This window comes from Crocodylus porosus, unplaced genomic scaffold (assembly GCF_001723895.1).
Source record: "Crocodylus porosus isolate Cpor-Errol unplaced genomic scaffold, CroPor_comp1, whole genome shotgun sequence".
Taxonomy (NCBI): domain Eukaryota; kingdom Metazoa; phylum Chordata; order Crocodylia; family Crocodylidae; genus Crocodylus; species Crocodylus porosus.
In genome coordinates this window covers 15,473,763-15,490,641 of record NW_017728931.1, presented here as the reverse complement: position 1 = coordinate 15,490,641, position 16,879 = coordinate 15,473,763, and the positions used below count along the sequence as shown (strand labels likewise).

General features: G+C 42.7%; 1 protein-coding gene across 1 annotated transcript; it reads right to left on the bottom strand.

Moving 5' to 3' along the window:
- Positions 1–306: 306 nt before the first annotated feature.
- GPR19 (G protein-coupled receptor 19) lies at positions 307–13,643 on the bottom strand. Its single transcript, XM_019544255.1, has 2 exons — positions 12,717–13,643; positions 307–1,844 (listed from the first exon to the last, which is right to left on the bottom strand). The coding sequence occupies exon 2, from the start codon at positions 1,826–1,828 to the stop codon at positions 575–577; it is 1,254 nt and encodes a 417-aa protein (XP_019399800.1). The 5' UTR covers positions 1,829–1,844; positions 12,717–13,643; the 3' UTR covers positions 307–574.
- Between the last annotated feature and the right edge of the window lie 3,236 nt (positions 13,644–16,879).

Here is a 16,879-nt window from a genome sequence, read left to right as displayed (position 1 = left end):
TAGCTCAGGCACATCTCCACATTTGACTGCAGTGTCAGTGTAGCCTTATGAATGTTAAGTCAGACAAAAGTGACAAGATAAGGGAGTTCCTGTACAGGAGACCATGACAGATACCAGGTGGGATATTCAAATACATTCAGCCCCAGCTTGAGCTGCTGTTCCCACTGAAAGGTGTTTTATCATTAACTTCAAGTGGAGCAGTTAATTTCAAAAGATACAATCCAACACCTCAGCAGGGTAGTAACAAAGGGAGCCAATGTGGACTCAGTGGGTTTACATTTTTATATGTAGTGGCCATTATACAGTTGAAAAAAGTGTTTTTTCTTTCATTTACATGCGGATAGTGTGAGATTTTTTTAAAAGATTGTTCCATGAGTCTAATTGTTCCAAAAAGCAGAGTGTAACTAAATAAAAATACTGTATACAACAAAATTAATGCATTTAATAAAATAAAGCATCTTTTTCTCCCTAACAGTTGTATGCCAAAATATGTAAATATACATCTGTTCCAAAAAAAGAGATAAAGATCTTTGATTTTGTGGTGCATAATAATTATTCAAAACAACTAAATCAATCAAACAAATGTATTTGGTGGGTTTGAATTGATAGGCCAAGCAAGTTTTTTTTCCTTTGCTTCTCTGTCAAATGAGTCATAGATTGAATCTTTGGTCACTGTTTTGGCCGGCACTGGGATTTCTGAGATTCCAACATAATTTTTTTTGGCTATCCTTGAACTGGTAGTGATGGTGTACGCGTTGCTTCGGTAGCATTTCATGGAGGACATGCAGAATGTTTCTTTCATCCCCCTCCTGAAGTTTGCATTATACACAGAGTACAAGGTAGGTTTGGAGGCTGAAGAACTAAAGGATATCCAAGTGATAGCCATGAAAACCAAGGAACTCTTTCTGCAGTCTGTCTCTTGGGGATGCCACAGCTGCACCACATAAAAGGGGAGCCAGGTCAATAGGAACACTAAATTCAACATCAGGAACATCTTGATGGTTTTCACTTTTGTCCTTGGAACAATATTCATGGTCCTCCGGACTGTTCTGCCATCAGTACCTATTCTCCAAATGTACTTGATGACCTTTTGGTAAAACAGGATGATGAGAATGGAAGGAATCAAAAACCCCACCAGGAAATGCATGATGCTGAAGATAGTTCCATCCCAAGAATAAGGGAGAAAAAAGTTGCAATGATTGTCCCAGCTGGAGCCATAAAAAAAGAAAGCTGGGGATACAAAAGCAGCCTCAAAGACCCAAGATGCTGCAATCATTTTCTTGGCTTTTTCTCTGGATACTTTGAAACTTAATGGGTAGACAATTGTGTAGAACCTATCTACGCAGATAGAGAGCAGCACGTAGATCTGTACTCCAGGGGTGAGGTACTGAAAATATCTCACTAGCTTGCACATAACGTTTCCAAGCATCCACCTGCCGGAGGTGAACTGGAGCAGTGCAAATGGAGCACTTGCCACAGTAATGAGAAGGTCAGCACAAGCCATGGAGACCACAAAGTAGTTGGTGGTAGACTGAGTCCTCCTGCTCCTGTGGATCACTAAGCAAACCAGGGAGTTCCCAAAGACAGAAAACAGCCACAGTGCTCCAAAAACTAGGCTGGCAGCTACTATTTCCCCTGGCCTCAGTTCATAATGCAAAACTGTATTGTTCCTCTCTGGCCTGTGCTCCTTGGATGAATCTCTCATTTCATGGCTTGCCAGAGGCGTGGAGGTTTCAGTGTAGCTGATATTCTGCAGTGGTAGCAATAATGTAGGGAGAACAAAAGCAGCTTTGTTGTTATCCATACCATGGGCCAACACCATAGTCATGTTTTCTACTCAAGTTCTGCAGAAAGAGAAGCAGGAAGATTATTGCTGAAAAGTGCACAGGGGGAAAACTTAGTCTGAATTTATTTTCTGTCAGAGAAATTTAAATCCAAAAAGAATCATTTGATAATCTCACCTGACCTCCTGCCTCTCAGGGCTTGACTACACTGTGGTGATGGTACGTCTTGGCCAGGCTGGGTCTGAACACACCCTGCTCCCCGTAAATGCAGGCATGTGCTGAACCTTACATTTGCTGACAAAGGTTTCTGCAGGTGTACCTCTTGAGCCTGTATTCTTTGGTGTGCTTGAGAATGGCTGCTAGGGATGAGTCTAGGACTGCCACACTGGGGTACGGGCCTGGGTGGTTGGGGCACGGCCAGGGTATATTTAGGTCCATCTTGGTCAGGACACCCCACTGGGGTGCAGATTAGCCTGCAGAGGCCTTTAATTTTCAGCTTACATCAAGCCCAAAGACTGTAGTTAAGCCAAATATGGCAGTCTTCAAAAAACAAAACCAACTAAACATGAACAATACTTCCTCCCCTGGCCTTTCCCCTCCCAGATCTAGTGTGACATAGGTAAAGATCAAGGCAATCAGTGCCTGAAATCACTGTTCTGGTTGGGTATTGATTAGGTGAGATATTTCTAAATGACCCTACTGGTGAGCTAGACTTTATGATGCACAGATGGTAAGGGTTTTATGGCCTGGATTACAAGGAGTCATTTCTGATATTCAAAGATGGGGGAAGTTACATTATGTTTTCTCATTGTGTCCTAAATCTTCCCTAATCAGTATATTATAGGCCATAATCCTACTATCAGTAAAACCAATAGGAGCTTTGCTATGCTAATGTCAATGGGATTGAAGTTTGGACCTGAGTGCATAGAAAGCTACAGTAATGAGACCATCACAGAGGAGACAGTGGCTAGTAAACACAACAAATGCTGAATGCTCCACACTTGGTATTTTGTTCATAAACCGTCCATAGACTCACTCCTCCTAACTCCCTTGGCTGTAGGCTGCCCAGCCCACTCCTTCTTGCTAGCATTTTTTAAACTGCAGTTTGCAGAGTTGTGCGAATAGCATCCAGAAGTGTCTGAATTGATTTTTTTGTTTCATAGCATGTTTAGGGAGGGGTAAAAGAGAACACGAGGTATAAATGCTGATCTGCCAGGGCCTGTACAGGGCTGGTTACCTAGATCCCTCTCAGGGGTCAGGGAGAAAAGACTCCTCTTTCCACTCTCCTTGGCTGAGGAGATGCTTCTGCTTCCTGTAAAGACTTAAGGGAGAAGATTCCTATTGCTTCCACTCCCCTTTGGGAGAAAAACAGATGATTCTACCTTTTACTCCTGAAGGAGAGTAAATGGAGTACTGTGAGTGACAGGAGAAATAGGGATGTGTATGGCTGGGTGATGTGCTGAGATAGTGAGTGGTACTGGGGAAAGAGCCTGAGACTATAAATAGGGTTAATAAACGGAGGACAGTCTGAGTGAGAAACTGACAGTGATCAAATATTGGGCTACACTACATTCTTCAGCAACTGGAGTCAATGGTACTTGAAGGGACCACCTGGACACCCTGGCCTTGCCTACCTTCACCAAGTTCCTGCCCCTAGTTCTTCTTCTTCCCTCAGTCATCTTACTTGAGGATGATCTGGCAACACAAATGGGAGTTGAAAATAGTTCTGTAATCAGCCATAGGACCTTTGTATGTATGGAAGAATAAGAGAAAAAGGAGGAATAGGAGGAAAATGTGTTTAGGGGCAGCAAGAGAGACATGCTTTGTCTCTTGCTCATAGTATCCTTCCTTTGATTTTGCTTATTCCTTTTTATTCAGTAGGAAATGTAGGCATCTTTGAGTACTGTGTGTTATGAGAGCACTGTGCATGAACGCTGATATTTTGAGTATAATCAGGGACTCCAAAGTAGGACATGTGAATTTTTGCAGCTAGAACTAATGAGGCAGGCTATCCAGCTGAGAGCTGTGAGGGAGGGTAATATGTGTAGTCACACACGGCATTTGAATGAAATCCTAAAGATGTGCACTGACCTTTTCAGGGATCTGCATTCTACTTATCAAAACACACACCTGACATTTCTGGAGCACTGCCCAGACCAGCACTCTGTCCTCAATTGTATGTCGTGACTCTGCTTAGGAAAAAGAGAGTGAGTGGAGAATACGCTTGTCTCCGCTGGAAAATCCTGTAGGTATATGACTGGGTTACTGGCTGGTGCAGTCAGCTGTTGCACATAGAATATAATCACTGAAAACCTGAGATTTCTTGAGTAGCTGACAGCTATTTCAAACTGGGAAAAAATAGAAAAGCAGTGTCTGGTTTTGAGCTGTGATAAATGATTTTCTGTGTTTTAGAGTCTACATTAGAAATCAGCCCACCAGTTTATAGTTGCCTGAACTGATCATTAGAATAGTCTGCATTTGACTTCAGTATCAGAATTCATCCATGTCAGTGACTTGTTGCCCTTTCTCTCAAGCATCTTTCTGAGTTCTGCTAGAGCTAGGCAGACCTCATATTTTCCCCACTTCATAGCAAACCCCTGCTTAAGTGCCTTAATGAAGAGGGTGGATTAGATTTGCAGAGGGGGCTTGATACTGTGAGGTGTTGAATGCTGTAGAAGTGTATTGAAAATAGCAGGATGGGAGGGTGCCCAGCATTTTGCAGGGTTGGGCTGCCAGTCATTCACAAAGCTATACTGAGCATTGTTGCAATGGTCATGGTTCAACCTTCAATGCTAAGTATAAAATTGAACTTAATAATAACTGCTTACTTTTGCAGATAGATTTTTTCATTTGCCTGGAGGCCCAGATGCATTGCAGGGGGCTGAACCCCTCCTGCACCCCTATCCCTACACCATGCCTTGGAAATGGAGCCATTTCTGGGATCAAGCCACAGCAGTTATTCTCTGCTAGTTACAGAGCATACCTTTTCAGGAGGGAATAGGTCATGACTTCTTTAGCTAAAACAAAGGGGTAAAGTTTAGCTGGACAGAATTAAATTGCCCAATTTGGGATTTAGCTAAAGGCACCATGCCAAAACAGATAATCCTGAAAAAAAGAGCCCTGAAATATTTTATGACATCAAGTGGCCACGGCCTGGATTTCATATTTCACAAGGAAAGTGGCAACATCAGCATTGCAGTACCCCTACTGCTTTGTTGGGGCACTGATTCCATATGGATCTTGAAGGGAGACAGGCATTTCTGGAGTCACTGACACAAGCCAAAAGTCACTTGACTTCTCCTGGCTAGTTCAGGGAATGACAATATTTCAGCTCAGGTTGAGGACCATTTGACTGAAATTAAGACATTCAAAAGGCTTTTGATTGCATATGTTGCAGTGTTAAGGAGGCAGCTCTGGACAAGGTGCCATCAAAAAAGGCCTATATTGTCTGTTGGACTGTTAAAATCTACAACACCTTCAGCTATGGTGCACATAATTTTCTGATTAGCCATTGACACAATGGCCAAGATGGCTCTGTGGGATTAAGTCACATCTCAGGATGGGGTCCTTTATATGTTTGCATTTCCTGAGCTGCCAGTTCCTTAACCAGGAATCCCCAGCACCCAACGCAGCAGCAGCTCCACCATATACCCTAGTCAAAGTGAGAAGTGAAGGAACCGCTATAGTGGATTTACACCCTCAAAACATCCTCCCAGGCTGGAGGGAAAATCCCTTTTGGCAGCAATATTGGCTATTTTTTGCCCACTTTTTCCTGGCAGAGCAGCGATAAGCACTGGCAGCACAGCCCACTAAATTGCATGTTAGTATAAACTGTAATAGGATAATGCTACAAAGTGGGATCTAGTTAACCAGCTGAAGAAGAATGCTTCAGACTAATATCCTTTCCCCTTCCTCTTTGCCCAAAAGTGCTACGTTCAACTGTGCCTAGCAACTAACTGTGCAAGATATTGGGCTTAATACAAGAGAAATGAAATTCTGTAGTCTGTTGTTACCCAAGAGGTCAAACCAGGCGACTTAATTGTTCTTTCTGGCCTTAAAAAATTCTCTGTCCATGAAAACCACTCTTATCTCCCTAGTGAGCCAAATATGTCAGAAACATCTGTTTGGGCAAAAGCCATCAAGAGAGCATATCCAATCCAGTGCTGTGTCATCCCTAAGCATTCTGGGTCCTGATATTCACACAGCAGGCAACTCTGTTGCTTTCTGCATTGATACATGGAGTACCACTATTACAAAGAAGCTGTTTACAACCAAATGTGGTGTAGTCATGGATGCACCTTTTAAATGAGTAAGATTAAGCAGGACTTCACCAGTAGGCACAGCAGAGAAGGAAGAGCTGTTTGGCCCAAGACACAAAAAACTGTCTGATAGGTGTCCTCAAAGACTGGAGAATAGCAAGAAATTGCTTTGTAGGTGGGAAAGGAGAAAAGCAAATTGAACAAGTGCCAGGATCCATTAATTCTTATTCCCCCAAATGGAGCTGGAAACTTTTGGTGTGGACCTATATTTGTGGCTGCTCCCTGACCAACAAAAATTGCCAAACATAAAATTACTATAATACTTACTGTCTGGAAGGACCTGACATTTTGCAGCACACATCACCAATGCAATGCAACTAATTCTGGTGTGAGTGGCTGCTGCCAGGAAGGGCAACGGTAGTACCCAATTATCTCCCAAGTAAAATGATAGAAGCAATGTTACATTGGATATGATCTGTGTCATGATCATATAGTAGCAGATGTATTCTGTACAGTTACATACAATGCAGTTGGACAGTCACCTATTAGGGTCTGCCTATGCAGGTAGCTAGTCCAGGATAGATATAACATTCCTGATCATTCTTGATATAACATTCCTGATCACTTCCCTCTGTGGCAGCTCTTATTCTAGAATACAAGTGAGAGAGAGGACTCAGGAGGAGCTATGACTGTAGCTTTGGGATTGTGAAGATTTAGGTCTCTGGCCTTCCTCTCAACCTCTGTCTATATTTTATCCAGTTGCCATTTAATGTAAAACAGGTTGCAATGTAAGCTGGACTGACAATACAGATCAGTATGTTTTAGACTTGCTTGTAAAGAACTAGCTTACTGAAGGATGAGGTCATTAGAGCAGGAGACCAGGTTAATTTTAATAAATGCTAGGCATATACTCAATGTCCAATAATTATGTTAAGCATATTTGCTGGGTAAGGATATTACTATAGCATAAACCAAGATTTTTTTTATGTGGAGTGGCTGGAAATAGCCATAGTGACTTGAATATTTTCTTCATCATTAAGCTTCTCTGTTTTTCTGTCTTTCCCCTCTCCCCCTACTACTCCCATTACAGCAAGATATAAATGTCAAGAACAGCTAATTGCAAAGGGCAAAGTTTTAGCCAGAGGAGCTGGCCCCAAAAATGAACATGCTACTTTTTCAGTTGCAAGGGGTTTATGTTTTGGTGGTGTGGACCACAGGACAAAGGGCAAAGACAGCCCTGAATCCTTAATCAGTTTTGAAAAGCTTGGCTATAAAGTGACTGGAATATAGAAAAGACCACATAAGTAATCAAAAATAGGATTTACTCCAGAAACATAGTAGTGTCCATGGTCTGCTTGTTTACTGTGCTGGCTGTTAATGAAGATTCCTCCTTCAATCCATCAGGGGTCTTATTTATAGACCGTTTCCACTATTTCCTCTTTTTTGAGCATGAAATATTTGGGGGGATTTTCCTTCCTTCAGGTACCCAAACATCTGAATAAATAATTTTGAAATAATAGCTTTTTGAACATCAGAAATGACAATATCCATCCAGTCAGCTTCTTGATATCACACACAGGTGATTCTCCTAAAATAGCCAGTGCAGCCACATTATTTCAGACTTCTCTGCCCTGCTGGAAATTTTTGTTGTTGTTGCCTGGATACTGTGTACGAGTGTTTAGGTTACATAGTCTTGAGCAAATTTTTTAAAATGTGGTCAATAAAAGAACAGTGGCCATACAAGCAGATGGTGGTAGGACTAACAAATATTGTGGGCTGTTCCCACCCTATTAAATCCCATTTCTTCAGCTTACTTTCCTAGTTGGACATACACAACTGCTTTGGATGCACCAAAATTGGCCAGCAGAAGACATCAAAGCGGCAAAATTTCCTCTGTTACCCAGACACGTGTTGAGAGTGATTTCCTTGATTTCCTAAGAACTGTAGCATTAGATGCAGGAGCAGGCAATTGCTTTGGCTGGAGGGCCACTTACTGAGTTTTGGCAAGCTGTCAAGTGCTACATGGGTAGCCCTGCCCCCTGGTAACCATCTTGGGACCAGAAGTCCCATGCCCTAACCCTCAACCTTTGCCACCAGAAGTACCTCCCCTTGCCCCCAGGAGTACTCCTTTCAGCAAGGGGTTTTGCCATCTCAGACCCAGAAAAATCCTAAATTATATTCTAAAAATTGAACATCTACAGTATTAATTAATTTGATTTAAAAATATTTTTGATTTACATGTGTTTGTGTAGTGTACATAGGTGATTAAAGAACATCTTAAAATTAAGTCTTACTTTTGTATATTGTGGGGGATTGGGGGTCATGGGGATAGATTTGTGTGGGGCTGTTAGGTGTGGGTATGTGGGTGCGGGAGAGGGTGTGGGGGTGTGAGTGTAGGCTGAGGGAGCATGCAGGTGAGGGGTGTGGGTAGGTATGGCGTTTGTGGGGGGATTTATGTGGGGGCAAGTGTGGCTGGGTTGTATGACAGAGTATGGGTGTGGGGTTCTCCATGTATGGCATTGCAAGGAGGGGTGTAGGTGCATGTGTATGATGGGGTGTGTCTGTGGGACTCACCCTATGACCACACACACACACTCTCTCTCTCTCCTTCCCTCCCTCCCTCACTACACATACACACACACACACACACTGTGTGGAGGATCTTATTAAGGCTCCATTTAAAACCTGGGGGCTTTATTTAGCACCTAAGAATAATTTCTGTAATGAAATGCAACTCTGTATGCATATTTATGTTGTCAAAAATACCAAGATGATAAGTGGATCTTCAGGTGTCATGAGACATATAACATAGCTTATTCATACAGAAGATAAGATGTTTATGGTAGGAGCTATGTGAAATTAACTCCGAACTAACCTAATGTGCTGAGTAATGGTATATTTTGTGTGGACTTGTTGCCAATCGTATGAACCATAGAAACAACTTGCTGCATCAAAATGGGAAATTATTTGAAGACATTTACTGAATGTTCTTAATAGAATCAGAGCCATTGTGATCAACAGGACCTTCTGTATTGGTTGGAGGATAAGCAGAGGGATGGCGGAGCCCAGAGATCCTGTGGTAGATTGACAGTTTTTCTCTTTGTGTGTTTGTTTTTAGATTGGTGTAAATGCCTAGGCTTTTCTATTTAACACTTAAGATGAAGTTACATTTACACTTAGACCCACGAAGGGCACTTAAAACATGAGCATCTGCATGTTAAAGCTTGTTAACTCATGCTAAAGAGTCCTCTTAGCATCTCAAATTTATGTTACTTCAGGTGAGGATTAACTCTGGGCCATGTTACCCAGTTCATGTTAGTAACTTCAGTCTGATTCATGGAGATAAAATGAGCACTTTGCAGCACATCATCATCCAAGGATGCACTGCTCCCAATACCCCCTCTCCATCTAGAGTAGGGTTAGAGTACAGGTGTCTTGGCTTCTAGCCATATCCCTGCTTGCCAGCTCTCTACTGACAAATCTGAGCTGTGCAGGCAAGAAATGGTATTAATCCTTAGTGTGTAAATGCCCACAGTGTGTTGTAACTTATGGTCTAATTATAAGGTTTAACTTCACCCTAAGCCTGCTTTAGACTTATTTCTGGTAGTGTAAAGAAATGTAAAGTATCTGTAAGTTACATTTACACTAAATTTTAGGGTTCCTTATACTGCCAGAAAGTGTAAAGTATAAGCAGGAATCAGCCTACTAGCAGCAAACTACATCCCTCAGTGAGTTCAAAGAATGAATGCAACTGTCTTGAAACAGGGCTGTGTCAGATAGTGGTGGGCTGTGCCTATACTGCTTACACCCTGCACAGAGCTCAGCTCTTGAGAAGGGATTCCTACTCTGAAGGATGGGCTGGATTTGCTCCTGGAACCTTTTTCATCCCTCAGGCACTACAAGTGGTGGTATTTCCTAAAAGCCATCCACCTATAGCATCCAAATGAAACATCGCTCATAGTCAGTTGTGTAGGTCTATGTTCTTCCCTCTTCTTTCTGAATGAAATGGTTAACAGCACTGACACTCAGATTATCACTGGACCTCTGAGTTAAACCTGAGTTGAACACAGAAGGTCATGCCCCTTACCGCTGTTGTTCCAGGAACTTTGCTGGCTCCTCTCTGCATTAGTCACACGGTTCGTATTTTTGAACCCATAGCAGGTAGGGACTGGCTTTTAAAATAAAAACTGTGATTCTTTGAAAGATATAGTTTCAAGCCGGTGCTAGTACAGCCTGTGGACTCCTTTTGGACCTTGTCTGATTCCCTTGTGTGCCATGCAGTTAGTAGAGTCCAAATCTCTATATTTTTAATTTTATCAAGTGTCTGTGCTATACTCATATAAAAGATAATGCATCAAGCAGCTATTCCAAGCATTGCATTTTTCTTCCCCTGCCCCCACAAAAAATCTTTTATTTTTCTAGCTCTTGACACTACAGTATAGGATAGCAAGTAGTAGGGTTGCAATGACCTGAGGAAAGCACTTTTTGCTTGAAAGCTTGTCTAACATTTCTTCCACCTTTATGGTTGGTCCAATTAAAGGTATCGCCAAAAACCTGTCGTTTCTCACATATAATATAGCAAGGCAGATATGAAATAATAAGTCCAGTCTTTCCATCTAAAATTCTTTGGATCTAAAACTGAATAAGTTCAATTTATTAAATAAAATGGAACTAATTCTGATCTCAGTCTTTATAGTGTAAATTGTGAGTAAATTAACTGGAGTCAATACAGTTGTATTGGCATAAGTGAGATTGAAACTGAGCTTGCTGTTTTTTTCCAGACAGCTTTATACAGTGCAAGAGGAGAAGCTTTTGTCTGGAGAGATATTTTGAAATTAAGTTGAGGATTTGGGGAACCTTTCCTGCAGTTTTTTTTTTGTGATTCACCTCTCCTGCAGGGTTTTTTGTACAGAGGTGTAGTGATGTGGCTGGGGTAGCTGCCACAATCAAGTGGCTGCAGTGACAGGCTGTCAGTGACAGCCATTTTTTCCACCCTCTCTAAAGTCCCAGAGCAGCTGCCCCTGTTGCCCAGCTGTTGTTACACCACTGTTCTTGCATCTTGCTCTGAAAGAGTTGGATGCTATCTATTTATGGCTGGAGACACAAAACTAGACTGGATGGGCTACTGTTCCTGTACAGAATGGCACTTTCTATGTAAAATATCAATATGTTGCACATATTACATTTCATAGTCATCTTCTGCAATCTGAAATGAGTGAGACATGGACACCATATGCTCTACTGGTATGAATAGGTATAATTCCATTGAGGACAATGAAGCTATGATTGTTTGCATCAGCCTGGAATTTGGTTGTTTATCATCACCAATACAAAAACTCACATTAAGTTACCAAAATGCTGTTAGGTCAGGGCTTTTTTCCTACTGTAATTTCTAGTGGTTTTTAAATAATACATTTATACATTATGAATGAATTTTTGATGACAACTTACTAGAAGTGAGAGGCTGCTAAGGATAGGGGACTGCTGCTGTATAAGCCCAGTTGTGCAGGGATTGGTGGGAGTTACAGTTTATAGTGCTCATTGCACCCTCCCTTCCACCTCCCACTCCTGTTCAGGTTTATGTCTCCTACCTGGTGAATGGGAGCTCTTGGGTGGGGGGAGGGAGGGAAAGAAAGAGTTAATAAGCAAGGAACCTGAGGCATGGAGAAACCTAGTGACTTGCTAAATGTCTAAAAGTCCAAGATATTTAAATTGAGTGAATAACCTGGCTGGCCAATCCATATGGGTGCCTGAATAAAAGATTAGCTTTGTAAAAATGCTATGTACCCAACAGGTTACATTTACTTTGATGGGAGCTGCTTGGTTGTACCAGGACTGCTGAAAATGGGATCACTTACATAGGTGCCTTCCCATGGCCTCAGAAGTATGCCTTCAAATTTCTATTTCTGCAAATCTCTGGAAGAATCAGTAATACTACAAACCATATATGCCTTTTTGCAAGCAGAAGGGAATGCTTCCTTTCCACAACACTGGAGAATCAATGTGCCAAAAGCCAGATGGATAAACTAAAAATATTGCTATGCATTCTTAGGGACCATGATCCTGAATTAGAGCAACAAAACTCGCTCACTCAATTGGCTGCAGGTACGCACAGGTGTCCAACTCTGTAAGGCTTTTCTAAATAGCTCCATCCAGTGTCCCATCACAGACCAGAGAGATAAATTGTTACTATTTTCAGGGAAAGGAGAAGAATAACCAACAAATGACAGAGAAATCCAAAAGCAAGTTTTAAAGCAACAGCAAAGGGAGAAAAGCAGCTCTTGGATATAAGAATGTTATACATACAAGTCATTTCTCCTCCTGTTGAACTGGATCATATCAGTTTTTTAAAGAACTATAAATAAGTAAACTGACTTTAAAAAATGCTGAGCGTTTATGTTTCCATCAATCATTCCCTGTGGTGGCTTTATTCTGCACTGTGCGCTTTGTTCTGTTCTCAGTATAATTGGTTGAAATTCAAGCCACAGAGAGCTCCTGACCCAGTGCATCAAACCCTCTTGTTAAAGCCCATGCAGGCTTTAAAGATAGGATAGCAAAACTCTGACAAAAGAAAAGAAGAAATGAAAAAGAATACCTTTTACATATTCAAAAGGAGAGCTCTCTCCTTTAACCATGACATTGTTCAATGTTCAGTACGCAACAATCTACATACCTGTTTCCAACCATAATCCCAGAGGTGCACTCCTGGTTCTTTTTTCTTATTAGTAATCCCACTTAACAGTGCTGTTGGGAGGGCACCACTCATACTGGAAACTGCAAAGCATGTTCATATTGGCTCAGTAGCTGCCTCTGCCTAGATATATTAATTTGTCTCTCAGGGAGGGTGCAATATTTGTGCTTGTCTCTTTCCTTTGATGGAGAAAGGATGACGTTTTGCTGGGCTGGCTTGTTGGCACCCTTTGCTTTCTGAGCTCCTGGAATACATCACATGGGGAATGGATCATGTGGCTATTTTTCCCCCCAGAATCTAGCAATCTGGTTCCTCCTCCTTCCCTCTCACCCTGCCTTTCAAGCAAATTGGCAGCAGTCATGGATGAGATTCTGCCCTTGTCTGATCTTGAGACTGCCAAGTGATTGGGATACTCATCTGCTTGCCAGTGTCCTACTGCCAGCCTCTGGTTTCCATGATCATTAGGAGACAAAAACAGAGAAAGGAGAAAAGTCTTCTTCTGCAGCAGCAAATGCTAATTTCTCTGCAGTCTGCTTTTAAATCCAAGGCAAAAATGTTTCGGTTCTTAAAAGAAGTTCAGCACCACGGAGAGCAGCACACTGCCTGCCTGGCTGATCATTTGTGCATATATTCAACAGCCATTGTCACACCGGTGATGTGATGATTTTATTAGCTTCTGTTTCTCTGTCAGTTTTCAAGGCAATGCAGTCACTAGATGAAAATGCAGTGTAGCCTTTCCTGTAGGTTCTTCAGAGCTGGAGTCTTTAACCCACTCACCACCAATTGTACTGGAGAGTGTCCCCATCATTTTATAGCTCGAATTTCAATTTTGTGGCATTCTTTCCCTGACCACCCCATTTGCCTCCAAACCCAATTAGGGGCCACCCTCGTATGGAAACCTGAAGCTGTTCCTGCTGTGTCTAGCTAGCAGTGCTGCTGACGTCCTGGTTGCTATGGTGCTGTGCTTTTTGTTAAAGAGGATGATTGCCTTCAGTGATGGTCACCATGGGACCCTGGCAATTGAAAGAAATGGAGAGAATGAATGAGGAAGGAGGCAAGGGGGAATATTTAATTAGCATCCTCTGAGTGGAATTTCTTCATTTTATCCTGTTGTTAATATATAGTTAGTTACATTCCTTTTAAAACATCAGAAATCCATGGTTCAGCCCACACTCTAATCTACCTTGCTGCTACATGGCACCTTTTCTTTAGCAGAAGGCATTGCACAGACACCATCTGCCTTCTGTTCACTCTCTAGTGCCCTCCTTGCAGCAGGATAAAGAAATTATTGCCCTTTCCTAAATCCTCATGTGCAGATAATGACAAATGTTTGCCACAAGCCACTGTTGCCTGTGTAAAATATGTTGCTGTGACTTTAAGGGAAGAATACATCATTTTGATTGTGTTTGGAGTTTTTCCCGCCTTTCATCTGCTGAAGGGATGCCTGTGCGGGCAGCTTCTATCCTGAAACAAGAAAATTCATAACCAAGGAAATTGTGGTGTGTGGCTTTTCATTGCCCATTAGCCAATGCTACAGGTGCTATTGTCAAAATAGGTATGTATGGCTATATGACTATAAAATGCCCCTACAAAACTACAGATAGTGGGCAGCTTTGACTGTCACAATCAGCAATACCTCTTCATTCATTATTAATCAGCTAGTGGATAGATGTTGTTTTCCATGTTAGTGCTACACAGCTGTAAATTCTGGGGGGAAGTTTCCTTCACCAGATTTGAAGGCATTTTTTTGTGTTTGTCCAAGGCGTTCATAAATAAATGACTCTTACCACAAGTATGGGAAAGAGTGCTGCAGCCTGCTAGACTGGCAGGCACAGAATATATTGTAAAGATAAAGTAAAACTATATATACACTGGCATTAGCAGATTCAAAAGAAAGTAATTTTAGTTCACACATGCAGAGTCAACACGTTTGCATATCTCATAATATTCTGTGCCTCTTCCTACCCGGGAATCAAAAAATGTATTCATCCCATTATTCCCCCATGGTGCCCCAAAATGAGACTGGCTCGGGCACAGGCCTTGTTCCATTCAGAGAGAAAGGGGTGAACTTCACTCATGAATAGTCCCAGTGATATTCTGACTAAGGATTAGTGGCCCAACACTGGATACCTGGGGTGCGTTTGGATGAATATGCATGTGTGGAGTGTGGTGTTGCACACCATCTGCAGCACCACAGACTGCACACACTGTGATCTGAATAGAGTGGTGCACATGGTGGCAGCATGTGCCACCCAAAACTGGAGCCTGGCCAGCTGGAGCCACACTCCAGCTGCTGGCCAGATTGCACATACCAGATCGCTGCTGCTGGAGCCCCAGGAGGCTCCCAGGATACCAGGTAAGGCTGCTGGGGCCAATCCAAGTGCTGGCCCCAGCCCCTCCTTCCCCACCGGGGTCAACCTGCTGTGCACTAGAGTAGATGTGCACAGGTGTTCCCTGGGTACAAGTAGTAGTGGCACAACTACGTGCTGCTGCTATTTGTCCCCAGGGAAATACACATGCATGCTCATCTGGATGCGCCCCTGGAGTCCATTCTTCATTCACCATAAACTAATTTCTCCAACCTATGTATAAGACCCATCCCTAATAAAGCTGCCCCTTCAGTATTACCTGCATTAAAAATGGTTCAGTTTGTGGTTAAAATTATAAGTGACTTTTACTTGCAGGTGTTTGGTTGGAGACAGAGTTCTTTCCTTCTTTCAGTGCTCCTGTCAAGACAACTGGCTAAAGGAATATTTTAAAGTATAAAGGCTTTCTATTTGGTGTGGCTAGGGACTCCAAAGTTTTCTTGCTTCTGGAATACGTTTGATGTTGTTACCAATATAATGTGATATGTGTGTGCATATTGCCAAATATGCCCTATGGAGTTATAATGTTGTGTTCTAATGAAACTTCTTGTAACATTTCAGACTATCAGATGAAATATAAAGTGAAATAGGGGGGCAATCATTTTATTCTTTTTGCTCACTATCTTCAATCATATTGGTGTATTTCTCCTTGAATTATAAACAGGGGAAGGAAAGTCTTCTCACCACCTGCTTTCAAAGCACAACAATGAATGGGGCTCATTCCATTGGGAAATAGTTGGTGGGGATAAATTGGGCACTACCAAAATACAGGTAAAATATAGTATTTTTCTCCTTAGCCAACCTCCATTTCAGATACTGCATCTTATAACTTAGTTCAGTGATTATCAACCAGGGTGCTGTGGCACCATGGAAGTCTTGAGATCCTTTCAAGGGTGTTGTGGAGTGCCATGCAATGTTTGCACTATTAGACGATGCAAATGTGATTCACAAGAGGAACCCAGAGATTTCAAATAGGAACCCATTGTGTTACAACTGTCCTACCCTGTTGTGGTCTTTCTGAGTTTGCTGAAGAGTGCCTTGAATCTAAAAGTTTGAGAACCTCTGACTTGCTGGAGCCTAGGTGGACCATTGAGCTAGCTTGGTTAAGGTGGGTCAGTTCCTGCAAGCAAGGGCATGCAAGGGATTGATGTGGCCAGCTGCCATATATTTCCCAGCCTGAATGATTAGCTATAGCTATATTGGCAGGGGCAGCCTTCTGTGTGAGTCCAGATAGAGCAGAGGTTGGCAACATTTTTGGGCTGAGTGCCAAAAAATCCCACAATGTTTTAAAGATGCTGGCATGCCAGGGACAGACAGCAAGAATGGTACTAGGGGCCCAATCTTTGTCTTGATAGTGCAGCCCTGGCCTCTTTTCTGCCATACTCTCTGAGGCATGCCTGCAACCGCTACCAGCAATGAGCTGGACTGGGGCTCTGGACCCTGGTGCACCCACTTGCAGCCTTGTGGTTGCCTGCTGCAAGCAGCCTGTGCTCTGGGTAGGCTTCTGTTCATCCACTGTGGCTTCTCACACTAGGCAGCCACAAGTCTGCAAGCAGCTACACTGGGGTCTGGAGCCCTGGCCTAGCTTGTTGCCAGCAGTGGTTGCATGTGCACCTTGGGGAGCATGGCAGAAAATGGGCCAGGGCTGCACTGCACACAGCTCCTTCCTTGCTGAGTGTACCAAGGTGTGTGTGCAGCTGCCAGTGACCATGGAGCCAGGCTGGGCTCCAGACCCTGGTGCAGCTGTTTGCAGCCTGCCTGCCCCCTTCTATGAGCATC

Coding starts and splice junctions, on each gene's coding strand:
- GPR19 (XM_019544255.1), bottom strand. CDS start 1,828: ATGACTATGGTGTTGGCCCATGGTATGGATAACAACAAAGCTGCTTTT.